Source organism: Fukomys damarensis, unplaced genomic scaffold (assembly GCF_012274545.1).
Source record: "Fukomys damarensis isolate Sample0158 unplaced genomic scaffold, DMR_v1.0_HiC HiC_scaffold_1, whole genome shotgun sequence".
Taxonomy (NCBI): domain Eukaryota; kingdom Metazoa; phylum Chordata; class Mammalia; order Rodentia; family Bathyergidae; genus Fukomys; species Fukomys damarensis.
Genome location: NW_022900913.1, coordinates 60,364,501 through 60,380,109, shown reverse-complemented (window position 1 = coordinate 60,380,109; position 15,609 = coordinate 60,364,501). Strand labels below are relative to the sequence as shown.

Below are 15,609 nucleotides of genomic sequence, written 5' to 3'. Positions count from 1 at the left end.
TTTCTCTTGCAGTGCAGAATCTTTTTAATAAGATGAGATCCCATTTGTTGATTCTTTGTGCTAGTTCCCATGCTGTTGAAGTTTTGTTCATAAATTTTTCCTGTGCCAGTGTCTTCAAGAGTTCTACCTAACCTAGTCTTCCAGTAAGTTTAATGTTTCTGTTTTAATATTTAGATCTTTAATTCTCTTTGATTTTAGTTTAGTGCATGGTGAAACATAGGGTTCTAGTTTTAATCTTTGGCAGGTTGAAATCCAGTTTTTTTCAGCACCATTCATTAAAGAGATATCTTTATTCCAGTAAGGATGGTGGGCTCCTTTGTCAAAGATGAGGTGGTTGAGTATGTCTGGAGTTGTTTCTGTATTGTCTAACCTATTCCACTGATCCTTGGATCTGTTTCTTTGCCAGTACTATGCTGTTTTTTGTTTGTTTGTTTGTTTTGGTATGGGGATTGAACTCGGGACCTTGTGCTTGTGAGGCAGACAGAGGAACCACTGAGCTAAATCCCGGCCGGGTAGTATGCTGTTTTTATCACAGTGGCTTTGTAGTATAATTTCTTGTGAGGCAGGCGGTGGCACTGCAGAGCTAAATCCCCAGCCCTAGTAGTATAATTTCAAGTTGGGGATTGTGATACCCCCTGTCATGTCTTTGTTGCCTAGAATTGCTTTTGCAATTCTAGGTCTCTTCTGGTTCCAAATGAATTTTTGTATTGTTTTTTTCTTGTTCTATGAAATGTACTATTGGGATTTCAATTGAAATTGCATTGAATCTATATAGCAATTTTGGAAAGATTTTTACTATTGGTTCTTCCTACCCAGGAACAAGGGATGTCTTTCTATTTTCTTGGGTCCTCTTCAATCTATTTTTTCAGAGTTTTTTATAGTTTTCAGAGTAGAGATCTTTACTTCCTCTGTTAGATTCATTACTAGATATTTCATTTTTTTTAGAATGCTATTAGCCATGAAATTTTTGCCTTGGAGCCACAACATGGCGGACTGAACCTTCTGAAATCATGAACCAAATTAACCTCTCCTTCTTTACCTCATGGGTGTAAGGTATTTTGTTCCTGAAACGGGAAAGCTGACTCATAGAATATATTTAGCAATTACTGTTTCACGTTCTATGTTAGATGATGGTAATGTAACAAAATGACAGTGTAGTCAGGGAGAAAAAGAGATGTAAAAATGAAATAGATCCTATAATAGAAATATTGAGATACCTTGGAACTCTAGGGGAGTTACTGAAGGTTCCAAGTAGAAGGCAGAAAGAGGGTTGAGAAAGTTTCAAGAATAAGACTCATAACTAAGAACTTACAAGGGGTGGTTTACTGTGTAGAATAAGGAGGAAGAGCAGATGTTCAGAGTCATGAAACAGCTTGAGGATTTTAGGAAGCTTTTAAAGGTCAGTCTGGAAAGATAAGTGCTGTGGTCTGAATGTTTGTGTTCTCCTCCAAAATAATATACTGACTCCTAATCACTGATGGTGGAATGTGGGCCCTTGACAGATGATTAGGTCATGAAAGTGGAGCCCTTATGAATGGATTGAATAGCTTTAAAAAGAGACTGGTGGGAGCTAGCTTGACTTCTACCATGTGTGGACACAGTGAGGAGGTACCATTTATAAGGTAAAATGCATGTCCTCAGATTCCCATTCTGCAGGTGCCTCCAGACCTGTGAGGAAGACATTTATGTTGTTTATGTTGTCCCCACATCTAAATAGTGTTCTGTTATAAAACAGTCCAAATGGACTAAAACATTAGTTAGCTAGCTGGAGGACTTGGAATGGCTTGTATGCTCTGCATACTTGCAGGCACCTTGCTGTACAGGTGAAACCATTAAAAACTTTCTAGTAGTGGGATAATTTACCAGATGTACAGTTTAGAATATTCAGTGTAGTCCATTGAGCAGTGTTTATTAGAGGAGTCATATTTACTTTACATATTAAACTAAAATGTTTTTATTGTTTTTCTTGTACCCAAATTGCTATTCTTCAGGAATGGAGGACTTACCTGTTTAGTAAGATTGGAAAAGAATTCTTGCTTATTTGCAGCTAGGCATCTCAGTAGGACTTATATTTTATGTCTGACGTCAGATTTCCTCTTTTCTCTGACTCTTACTTTGCATTTTTTCCTTTCTTTCTCTCCTCTCTTTGTCATTGTGTTTATTTCCTCCTCCCCTCAACACTGTCTCCTTGAGTATTTTTCTGACTGACACTGTTTTCAGCCTTTCACTGGTCTGCCTTTTTACTATAGCCTAATGTCTGTCATTCTCTCCTTTCTCTTTTTTTTTATTTGCTAGGTCTCTATGTGTCTCCCTCTGGCTGCCCTCATTCTCTAGGAAATTGTCATTGGCTTTTTAAAATCCTTGCATTTGTTTCTGTACTTTTTTTTCTCATTGTGATATGAACTGTGTTATTATAGCTTCCATTGGTGGCGAACCTATAGCTTGTGTGCTTAAGCCAGCTGTTATCATTGCAAGCGCTAAAAGATTTGCCATCTCTGGATTAGATTGCGCAGTACAACCAGATACTGCAGATTTCGGAGAATATTTCCATTATTTAGATTTTACCTTTCATTTTAAATTATTTTTCACAGGAAGTAATCATTTCCAAGTGTCTTAACAGGTTCTTCGCATAATGAGATATGCTGAGTTTGAGGAGACAACATTTGTTATCGAGCTTCATGCTTATTGATAAAATGGGGAGTTTTAGCTTGTTCATTAAATCTATGTGGTAAAAGTCAGTATTTATATATAAAATTTTGATTTTTCTGTATGGATTGGAAAACTATTTTGAAGATGGGTATTGGTAATGTTTGCACAGTAATGTAAATATACTACTGCCTCTAAACTGTGCAATTTAAATGGTTAAGATGTTAAGTTCTATGTTTAACTCAATATAAAAGAATATGACATTCAGGAAAAAATACAGTCACTTTTACAGGAAAAAATCAATAGAAATCAAACCTTTTATGACCCATTTGTTGGAATTTGGAGGTAGACATTTTGAAGCAACTCTTACAGTCAGTGATACAAAGGAAAATGCACTCACAATGAATGAAAAGATAAGAAATCTTAGCAGAGACATAGAAACTGTAAAAAAGAATCAAGTGGATGTTCAAGAAGTGAAAATTACACATACGAAAAATCAAGATTTTTTTATATTTTGAGTACTAAATGTTCTGTTTGACATTTAAATATTTTCGCTTTAATTAAAAAATTTTTTCATTGAGTACATGTTTGCCATACTTTATGAATACATTAATTGTGGGGAATATTTTCTCTTTTGAATATAAAGCTGTTTTAAAGCTGTTATAATGTTGCTTTAGATTTTAAGATGTTACCTTATACTATATTTACAATATTTTACAGCTTTGCTATATTCTAACATATATGCTTCTAAAAGTCTTCGTGCTATTCAAAAATCACAATAAAAATTAGGGATTATTAGAAACCTAAAGCTAGAACCACAACATGAAAAACTGCATTGGTGATACTTTTTTATTTTTTTAAAAAGGAACCTAATAAAAATAAGAGCACAGTTTTATACATGATGAAAAAAACATGTAAAGACTATTATGAATCTTTATTGTGAAAAAGACCTGAGGTTACGTGTGGACACAGGTGTTGGAAAGGTTGGATTTGTGAGTTAAGAGATAAAAGGAGGCTCCACTGCAATTAGGTAGAAAGTTGTAGATCATAATGTCCCATAACAGTGCAGACACTAACATCTCTGGTAGATGTGAGAGCTGTGTTCCTAATCAGCCCCTCTTAGCTGGGTGCATTTTTCTGCCTTTACCTAGTGTTTCTTGCAGAAGAAATCCCACACAAAATTCGTATTATGCCCCAACTGTTCTGTAGTACATCATTTGAGTTAGAACAAATGGACATTTTCTAAACAAGCATTAGAGCAGAACTGACTGTGCTGTACCACATAAAGTTGTTTTACAGATTAAATGAGAACTGAAAATGCTAGATTTCCTGGCATGTAAGAGTGCTTAGTTCATGTTAGTTGCCCTGCTTCTTTTGACCCCTAGTTTATACTGTTAACTACTTGATTTTTCTGAAGGAAAATAATTATTTACAGTACAGGAATTAATTCTATTAAGATCTGGGTTTTTTGTTGTTTGTTGTTTTTTAGGAAAAACAGTGATGGGATTATATACTGAGAAGAGCATGCTGAAAAGAGCTTTTGGAGAAAAAATTGTTAGATATAAATGTGAAGAGTAGAAAACTAGAATATGCTCACAGGGGAGTAATTTCATTATATAGGAGAAAAGATAAAAGCTTTGAATTTACTCAAAGTTGATGAAATGTAAAGCTCTTATGGCATATTATAGACATAATGTAAAGATTTAGCAGGATTTTCACTGAAATAGTCTACTCAAGCCTGAGGTAAAAAGCTCAATTTTATTTAAATTAATAGCAATTAAAAAGTTAATGAATGAAATTACTTTTAAGAAACTTTCTCTAATAGTGTGCCATCTTTTAAATGTAATGCTAAGTAACACAAGTTACTTATATGTAGCAATAAGCAACATAAATTACTTTTGTTGTGATAAATAACATTTTCTTAGCTCATGTTTATATTTTAAATTATGAAATATTTCAAACCTATGGAAAATATGTAGTGATAGATATCATTAAGATTAAATTTATGTCAGCATTTGCCATTTTTATCACTTTTTTTTAAAGAAAAAGGAATAGAGAAGATAGAACTAAAATTTTAGGCCTCTTGTTTCAGTCCTCATTTCTTCTCTATTGGTAAACACTGCTGTATTACTGGAGTGTTCCATTCAACCTGGCCTGTTTTACAGTTTATTATATGAGTATGTATTAGTAATGAAGATAGTTTTTGTATTTTACTTTCAGTATACTTTTTGTAACCTTTTTTACTTAATATATTTTTAAAATATTGATATGTGTAAATGTAGTTTATTTTAATCTGTTGTGTAGTCTGTGAAATAGTTTGTTTCTACTTTTCTGCTTTCAAGAAAATATATTTTACTCATGTTTTAATTTTCAGTGAGAAATTTTATAAATCACACTAGTGTTTTGCTGTTAAAAAAGGAAATTTCCTCTTTCAAATCTTTGGAGAAATCTCTTTCCCCCCAGATTTTATAATATGATTTCACAAAAGGAAGCTAAGATGCTATGCAGTAACATTTCTACCCTGTTGTGAATGCATATTTTTTAATTAAAATGTTCAAATTAACATATATAGAGGATGATCTTTCAGAAGACTTTTCTTGTGTCAGAAAGTTGCATATTAAACTCTGTTTAGTTGTGAATAAGAAATAGAACACTTGCAACTGCTTAGATTTGTCTTTAGTATTGGTAAGAATTTTTGCATTCTTCATTTCCAGTATTAGTATTTATCATTTTATTTACATGTATCTCCACATCTTTCCTTTTAAACATAATAACTGAATGGAGCCAAAAGTAATCTTTACCATCCCGAATTCTATGTACTTTTTTGTATTCACTAAATAAATCATGTCTCTAAGCTGATTTTAGGATTATATTTTAAATGACTTGCTCTGTTGTTTTGTTCTTTCTTATAAACTAGTTATGCATTGGGTAACAACCTTTTGGTCAATGCCAGATCATAAGTATGGCAGTGGTTGTATAAGATATATTGTCTAGTGATGTCATAGTTGTCTTAGTAAGAACACTCAATGAAATCACCAAAGGATGATTTCTCAGAATGTGTCCTCATTATTACTTACACCTGGCTGTAGTAGAAAAAAGCTACTGCTTGAATAAATATTCACTACTTTTTTATGTGTCAGAGTGTTTAGGTAAAAATATGATACCTATATCTTAAGAAGTTGTTTAAGTAATGAATTTTTAATTTTTAGAAAACATTCCCCCAAAATCAGTTGTCCTTTGTCACAGTGACTGAATCTGTCTGCAGAGAGTGTAGTTGAGGTAAATAGCATTAGCCATTAGTTGGTACTATGTTGGTTCCTTAAGTCTAAGCAGGAAAATTATCTGGTATCTAAGTTTAATAAATAGTATGTAACACATCAAATATTTGTATTAATGAGAGTATACTATATTCTATTTGTTTGTCATACATAATTTATGAATAAAAATACTTAATCATACTAATTAATGTTTCTTTTGGTTCTGGTTTGAGCCTGTAGTGATATTATGACACCATGCATTTTTACTTAAACATTATCTGTTCTCTTTATAAAGATTGCCCTGGACAGATCTAATTTATGCATGTTGTCTCAGTGTCCTATTCAGTTTATGTCCCAATTTTTAAATTTTCAATAAAGTGGTATTATCAATAATTTCATTAAAGTGAGACCAAGTAAGATATTAGACCTCTGATTTGAACTTCAGATTCTTCAATGGTGTTTTCTCATGGTGTTTCAGACACCTTTAATGGATGAAACAATTAAGTCTGAAAGACTAGACTATCTTTCCAGCCTTTTCTGTGTGTATACTAAAGCTCACTTCTCCCTTGCAAAATAGCAAGCAGGTAAAATGAAGAGCACTGTTAAGGTGGGGATGGGACATAGTTGAGTAAGTGTTGACCTTTCTGATAATTATAACATTGTTCGTCTGCCAGCAACTTGATGTACCAGCAAGTTGTGCCAAGGCCTGTGAGTTGCATGAAGCTCCAGGATGCCAATGAATGCAGTCAGGAAAACATGGGAAGTTGATTATAGGTGAAATATGTGTAGGAGGAAAAGACTGAATAGTCCCTGTTACAAATCATTAAAGATAATGGTCAAAGCACTCCTGATACAGTAATTCTGTCATTTATTATATAGTATAAATCTAAAATCTATTTTGTTTTATCATTTGGCAGTTTATTTTATAAACTCATCAGCAATAAATTTCTAAAGGGTAAAGTGTTTATTTAATGAAAAATACAGTGGTGAATTTCCATTTCAATACCTAATATGCACAAATGTTTATGACATTTATTGTCTACCTTGAGAGGTGTGGTGCCACTGATCACACAGCAGATCTATTATAAAGGAATTGACATCTGTTTAAGAAGGAAGAAGTAATTTTAAGGAGATTATGCCTCAAGAGGTCAATTTAATGTAAATAAGTATGGAGATGTTTACATAACTCTTCTCAAAACATGACCAGTTGAATCAAACAACTTTTTTAAAATTTCATTTTTCATTTCAATTTTTTTATTTGTGAAAAATGAAGCAATAGCTATTAATATGTTACTGTCATTAGTAGAGAAAGGACTCAAATTGCTGGTTTTGAAATAGAGAATTAATTAATTCCAATCAAGTTCAACTCTTTTGCCTTATAGCTTTGAATATGTTACATCAGTGCTATAAATGGAATCAGAGTAACGCTTTTAAAAAGTTTATTCTGTCAAAAAATGCTGCAAATTCGATCACACATTTAAAAACTAGTATTAAAGATAGAATCATTTGTTTTTGCTGGAAGGAGGTTGTCATGGTGAAATCAGTGTTCTTATTAAATTAAGAAAGCCAGGGAATAGAAATGTTTTTAGCAATTGTGGTGGTGCAAGCAAGCAAACACTGCTGTTCAACCACTGAAATGAGGCTTTGGTTGAATTTACCAATACTGTTATATATAGGCTAACTGAACTACAAAACCGATGTGATAATGCTGACAGTACACATTTTACTGTGTGTTGGTCGATAGGATTTTAGAAATAGTTATTTTGTGTAATATTGCCTGCCTGAAAAAATGTTTTTATTGGTAAGTGAATCTTGAGTATTTTTGTTAGAGTTTTTAAAAAGTCTTTGGAAATTGCTAAAATGTCATCAAACAGAATAGTAAAATCCTTCAGTTTTTGAAATTTTTAGCCTAAGCAGTTCTTGGAAACAAAATCTTAGGCACAGGAAGATTGAAATTTAGCTCTGTGAGCACAAGGGAAGAATTTAATTGGGGAGAGTGGAGGGGTGCAGCTCAGTGGTAAACACTTGCCTCACATACAGAGGCCCCAAAAAAGATTTAATTTGAAACTTGTGTCATTTGCATTGCTGTGAAGATTTCTTTTGATAGAATGCCTGTTTTTAATTAGTTCAGTTCATATATTATTAGAATGAAATGAAGTTAAAGTTGATTTTTTTAGTATCTAAATTTGATGAACAAATAAATAGAAAATATTGTCCTTGCAGCATAATCTTAAAATTTGAAAGATTTATCTCAACAAAATTATTAAAAGGAAAATATGAAATACTTGAGTTTGAAATATATATAGTTTTCAACATGAAAAGAGGAATTGAGAATATCCTGTATTCAACAGAATTTTCTGTGAGCTTACCAGCTATTTCAGAAAAACTTGTAAGTATTTTCTTGATTAAAAGCATCATGGTATACAGAAAGAAGTACGTGAAGTCTACCAAAATTTAGTAATTATTAAATATAAAATTGTTTTGAATAAAGTAGTTAATTTTTAAAGATTTAAGAAGACCATGTAAAATACATTCTTCAGAGAAATACCCATGTGTTGGTATTAGAGATAGCTACAGCAAACAAACTGATTTCTGGGTATGAATGCATGGTACATAATTCTTCTACGTATGTTTTAATGCATTATTGTATGCAGATGTGTTTTGTATCTTAGGGAAAATATTTTTGAGAATGGATTTTAATAGAAATGTCTTATATGCAGTATTTTTACCAATATAAACTTGATGAGTCATACATATATAATTTTAAATTATGTAATGTTTACTTTAAATGCCTTATTTCACTCTTAGTCTGGTGTCTTAATATATTCAGAAAGTTTAATTTTCTAAAAGTTAATTTTGGGGTCAGGAAATCTAAGCAAAATTATCATTGCATTACTTCAAAGAATTGCATTTAACAGACTTGATGTATTTGGTTTATTTTAGTTGCAGATTCTAAGTCTCAGTGTTCAACTTTAGCATGAACTATTTGTAAATTCTCACTATAAATTTGAGAAAACTAATAGTTTAGTTTGCCACGTTTTTCTAGCAAGATAGTTACACTTTAGTGTACCACAATTATTTTTAGGTTGGAGTTGAGTTGTACTTATCTGGTGAATATTTTGCTAATTGTCTTGAAAATGAGTCAGAGTTTTTCTTTTATGTAGTTGAACCAACATGGTTTAGTAATTAATGGTAGTAATTATTGGTAACCAAATTCAACAAAACACTTACTGACATTTTCACTTGTAGTTTTTTAATTGTACTTTAATAAAACTGGGTTAATGCTCTTTAAATACTGTGCTACAGAAAGATGGTTGCATTCCTATCCAAATCAATTATCTTAGCCAATTATTTTTGTAAAGGAGTTTACTACACCATTCCTGTACTTTGACTTATTGTTCTGGAATTGTTAATTCTTCCTTCCTTGATTGATTTTATTTTTATCTGTTTCTAATGTGTATAAGGTGTTGTAATATAAATGATTTAGCGTTATTCATCAATTCATTTTCCCCAGGTTTTATGAATTGTTTTGCTTATAGTTATAAGTATACATGTACTATATAGCCTTCTAAGTTAAAACTATGCTTTTTCAGTAAAAAAAATTTATAGTTTAAAATTCAAACCTATTTGAACATTTCTATTTTGATTTAATTATTAAAATTATCTCAATGTATGTTAATGTAGTACATTCAAAAATTGACTTACGAAGACTTATTATGGTGTAAAAGCTACTATAATAAGTTGTTCCCTTACATAAATAAATAAATGAGCAATATTACTACAGGCTATAAGCAGTGTGGGGGAAAAATGGAAGAAGTCTTTTATCCTAGTTTTTAGAGGGCATCAGCAGCTTGCTTTTATGAAAAAGTAACAGCTAAATGCACTGCAAATAATTTGCAGTAATCCAGTTCAGTGATTCATGTGTCTGCTTTAATGGGTCATAATTCAGGGTAAAGTAACTGAGTGCAGTCAGAGTGCAGACACTGCTTATGCCAGGGACAGTATCTCTTCATAAAACACACCTCTGGAGAAGCAGTTTGCCAGCCCCCTAATACTCTCTGATGTTTTGATGTCCTGCATATTTTTCCGATTAAGTTTTGAGTGCCATGTTTTTAGTTGTATTTCCACATTCATTATTCTCACGTAGACCCTTCAGCGGGTTTGCCATATATGATTATTTTTTTAATGATGCCTTTCTTTCCACTTCAGCAGTTTAATAATCTAGCACATGGCTGCTTCTCAGTACTCAGCATTCACCTCCCCAATACAGAAGAGGACATGTGCTTTGGCTTCAAAATTCCATTTGCCGTGTTAGAAATGCATATTCCCTGCGGAACAACATTTGTTTGACATAACCATTCATTTTTATTATGTCTTTAAATATGTTTATCCAGAGTTATCAATAATCATAAATAACTGTATTCTTGTCTTGTTCTGTTTTTTTCCAACAGACAAAATTGCTTACCCAGTACGTATTAAATCTCGGCAAGTATGATCAGAACTACGACATCAGAGACCGTACAAGATTTATTAGGCAGCTTATTGTTCCGAATGAGAAGAGTGGAGCTTTAAGTAAATATGCCAAAAAAATATTCCTAGCACAGAAACCTGCACCACTGCTTGAGTCTCCTTTTAAAGGTATTATTGTCAGATGATGGAACTGCAAAAGATAGGTTTATCTAAAGCATTATGCAAATATGTCACATTTCTAATGTGTTTAAAATTTATCTTTGAGAATATAAATGATTAACATATATAGATGGATGAGAACAGTGTGCTTTCTCTTCATTTATTTTCCAGAGCAAGTTTTATATTAAAGTTTATATTTTTATAGACCTTATTTACCAAAATAATTTTAGGTCTTCTGATTGATACTCTTACTAAACAGCTTAACAAAATAATAGAGCTGTATTATTCTTGTAAAATTGATTTAGTTTCTATTTTAAATAGTTTTATAAGGAATATGTCATCTTAATAGTGAGTTATTAGTTAACTATCCTATGTACACTAATGTCAACATTTCTAGGAGGAATTACTTCATAAAAATAACCCTTTATATTTGAATTTGTTTACAAGGACGGAACTTATTTTTTCTTAGTTTTTAAAAAGGACTAGTTAAATATTTTATCAGCTTAACTATTCAGTTGGAATCAGATGATCACATACCTTGGTTTTCATATTGCTTTATATTTAATTGATGTAAAATGATAAAGAGCAATTCAGTTTTGTAGAAAAACTATTACAATTCTGGATGTGTTAGTGCCAAGACATGTATATGGATTGTTTAACTGTGCTGTCATTCTTAATATTCACAGTAAAGTAATTTTTAGAGAAGCTACATTTCAGAGCAACACCTCTAAACACACTGACTGATTAGCTTTTTTATTGACCATTATGGGGGAGATTATTGTAATCTATGGACTAAAATCAGTTTTTTGACCTATGGAGAGCTTCTTAGTTCATATTTATTCCTTGACATATGAGGTAATATGCCAATTACATTAAGCTCTCATTATGATTGTTCTACAGTGTATATTGTTTATTTTATATTTTCCTTTTATTTTTAATAGATAGGGATAATTTCCAGCTTGGCACCCTATCTCATACTCTCAACATTAAAGCTTCTGGGTACCTGGAATTATCTAATTGGCCAGAGGTGGCGCCGGACCCATCAGTTAGAAACGTGGAAGTAATAGAGTTGGTAAGTTGACCTTTCTGGCATTACTTTTGTTCAAGCAGTGGGGCATCCTAGGATAACTGTTGTTTTATATAAAAGCTTTTTGGGGGAATTGAAAACTGTTCTGGTATTTCTAAATGTCATGTGTTAGACGTACCTCAGCTTTATAGGAACTGAACAATGTTGTATTCCTGTGCCGTTGTAGGTGTACTGTTACTTTTTTCAAGGGAACAGAGAATTAAATTCTCTGCATCAGTTCTGTCCACATTTGTGCAACTGCATTTTTAGCTGTGTAGATTCAATTTCTAAGGTATTTAGTTTCATCGGACTGAGCCTTTTCTACTTTGTTAGAGATTTGAAAGCTTCCTGTCAATGTTTTTCTAAATAATTTTTGCTGTTCTTTTCCAGAAAAACCTTACAAAGTGTTCCTCTGGATTTTCTGATAAACCTGTTTTAAGTGAAGCCTAAATACTTATAGTGAACATTGTGTACCAAAAATGTCCTCTGACAAAGTCACAATTAAAGCAAGTAATGTGTTGCTTTGGCATTAAACCATGCTATGTACATACTCTTTTTTCTAGATATTTAAAAAATACCAGCCATTTGCATAATTAGTTTTTTCTAATATCTGTTTCTTCTTCTATAAATAAGAAAAATAAGGGGCCTTCTGGTTGTATTTAGAAATTGATTGTGTGAAATATATCTAATATTTTAAAAATAGAATTAATTTAGAAAGAGTATTTACGAATTATATTCAGGCTGGGTATAGTGGTACACGCCTGTAATCCCAGCCCTCAGGAGGCTGAGGCAGGAGGATTGCTGTGAGTTTAAGACCAGCCTGGGTTACATAGTGAGTTCCAGGTCAGTCTCAACTACACATAGTGAGACCCTGTCTCAAGAAACAAACAAACAAAAAAGAATTATATGCAGGGTCATTTTCTGGTAGAAAAGATACATTAAACTAGAATTCAGATAACTAGAGTTCTTTACCAATAATTCCCATTGAAAAGGGACATCTTTGCTCTTTCATTTACAACAGAAGTTGTTTATTAAATATAATTTCTATAATGAACATAGCTATGTAGTTTGACTTTTCTGAGAATTAATGTTTCTTTTAATTACTGAAACCCATCTTGGCTCTGCAATGTGGCCTGAAGCCGTCACGATTAATAATAGCTCTGTTTAGCACACTCTGGCCATTATCTAGTTTAAACCTCATAGTGATTACAAGTGTTGGTCATTCTTAGTTCATCGTATTTTGCAGATGAGGAAACTGAGGTTCAGAGAACATAAGTAATTACCTAAATTTACATAGCTCACAAGTGAAGGACTGGGATTCCTACCTAGGTCTGTCTGATTCTAAGGGCCATGCTCTTGCTTACTGTATTTCATTATGCAACACAGGGAGAGGAAGCTTTAGCTTATTTGCATATCTGTTTTATTTGAAGTATTCAGCACCATCAATGCCATGTCTTCACAAATTATGTTTGGAGATGGCCTAGGAAATAATAAAAAATTATTAAAACTAACCACATGTATTTTTTCTTGCAGCTAAGGTTGTTGATTTGCAGTCAAATCTACATACTCTTAAGTAATCTTAAATGGTTCCCTTATTTATGTAACTTTTGGTCAGACACTAGAATATGAAGATAATATTCTTGTTATGATTCTTTCTACAGTACATTTTCTCCCCTAATTTCTTATTATGCCTGTTTGTTGTTTTTATGGTTTTATCTTTTTTTCATTTTTGGTTGCATAATGTTTTGGTCCAAGTAAACCATCCGTTATCCTCCCACTACATCCACTCACCCTTCTGCCCCCCTGAAAAAGGTTTATCTTTGCAGAAATTGATAGCAGTGCTGTGCAATTTAATTTGGTCTCAGCAGTATCCTTATATTGGCTGATGGATTGGTTGGTTGGCTGGCTTCCTCCATTTTCATGTGTTCTTCTAAGCATTAACTACCTTATAAGGACAGTACTTAAATAACCTATTTTCTTATGTTCTTTTCACTTGTCCAGCTCAGCAGAGACAAATTGATTTCTTTTTCATTTTTCTGACTGCATTCATGAAGTTAATAATTGATAACTTACAGAAAATAATTATAACTGGTAAAACCAGGTTGAAGAGAACTGTTACTGTTGATGACTTGCGGAAAACAGCTCCAGTGTACTGGTCTCAGACATGCTGGCTTAAAATCATACTGTGAGGGGTTCAATTAAAAATAAAAATAATACAGCTAGTTATATTTTCAAAGGTTATCTGTAACAGTGTTGAAAATAATGTTCGAGTCATCTTTCTTGCCTTTCACTCTATCTCCAGAGTCATAGCACTGTACTTTAGGCATATGATACACTGTGTTATTCTATGTTATTCTTGTAGGGTCAAATCTCATTATAAGGAAATATAACAGTGGGGAAAATGGCCTAGGTTTAGATAATCTGATATCTTAAAACAACAGGAGACCTAGTTAGATTAACATTGGAAGTCACTTTGAATTACACACCACCATTTCCAGGATATCAGATTTAATGTATATTTACGGTAGGATGTCATTATGATACTAGTAAGTTTTGAAGATCCTTTAGACTGTATTTGCTCAGTTCTAGAAGTTGCTTCTTTCTCTAGTTACAGAAAGGCCATCTTTTTCATATCAAGGGTCTTATGATTTACAAACACATAGTAGTCAGTTATATCTCTTATAGAAACTTTCAAATTACATACTATCTCTGTTATTCCCTGTTACTCTTCTCCTGATACACTTTTTCCTGTAACTCCTTTTGCTTAGATGCTGTACCTGTCATACCATAACAAATATTAAAATACTTTCATTATTAGTCTTTGGTTCATTAAAACCTGAAACTCCATGAAAACAGGTTCTTGTCATGCCAAGAAAATATACCCCTTTGAGCATAAGAGCCCAACTTTCCTATGTTGTTGACTCAGTCATGCTAAATTGTTCCAGCAAACTTTCTGTCAGAATTGAGGGAAGTTTTAGATTGACCAAAATAGGGACTTTAATGTTCACTAAATATAAGGGACCTTGGCTTTTATCTTTGTTCATATTTGAAAATATGAAAATATATAAAAGTAGTGCTGATCTCAAATATCTTAATCAAATATATTTGAGTCATTTTTAAATTATTAGGTGGTAATTTTTCAGGTTACTAAAGCTCATCTTTTTAAGCAACATACTTTAAGCCTTCTAGTTCAGTAGTTTTCAACTATGGCTGCATATTATAATTGTATGGAAACCTCTAAAGAAAACAAACCTATGTCACAACTGTACCAGACCAGTTAAATTAGGATCTCAAAGGAGAATGAACCCTTAGACATTCTTTTTTTGGTATTATTTTTATTGTTTGTATTAATATTTTTTAAAAATCTCAAATGATTGTAATGTGCATCCATTGTTGAGAGCTGTTCTTAAATAAAAACCTATATCACACTGTAAATTCTTTTACAGTAAAATATGTGCTATAGTAGATATACTGTGTGGCACATAGTAGAAACTCAAAGGTAGAATAAATAAATTTAACCAGTATGATCTTTAAAAAATACACATTTCTCTTTCATTACGAAAGAGTATTGAAACCTAATTATTCTTTTTCAAAGTCAATCAAGGTCACAATTATGAAAGCAATTTAACAAACACTAAAACTATTAAATATAAAAATCCATCTTTTTCTTATATCTAAATATTTTCTGAATTTAATATGAAGTCTTTAAGGGGCTAACAAATATAACTGGTATTTATTATTGCAGACATACTTGGGATGTATCAGTATACAAAGTTAAAAATCCCTGCTCCCCAGAAGCTTATGGTCTATAAGGAATAGCCAACAACTTTTTAAAAATCAATAAATTCTATAGTATATTGGAAAACTAGTGTTTTGACTTTTAGGAAGAGAGGTAGTGTTGAAATGGGAACCCAGATGCTAACCCAAGACAAAGCTCTAGGGCAGAGCTGGCCTGGAGCCTTTGGGGAAACAGAAGTAGCCATGATCCGACAGCTTGTGCACACTCCTGAA

At 32.3% G+C, this 15,609-nt stretch overlaps 1 protein-coding gene across 2 annotated transcripts in view; it reads left to right on the top strand.

Annotated features, from left to right (window-relative positions):
* The window catches only part of Ap3b1 (adaptor related protein complex 3 subunit beta 1), a 234,124-nt gene that overhangs the window by 133,667 nt on the left and 84,848 nt on the right, over positions 1-15,609 (top strand). For both annotated transcript variants that reach the window (XM_010619098.1, XM_033761506.1), the window contains exons 16-17: positions 10,355-10,541; positions 11,474-11,604. In XM_010619098.1, coding sequence (XP_010617400.1) covers positions 10,355-10,541; positions 11,474-11,604 — 318 coding nt within the window. The remainder of the gene's footprint in view (positions 1-10,354; positions 10,542-11,473; positions 11,605-15,609) is intronic.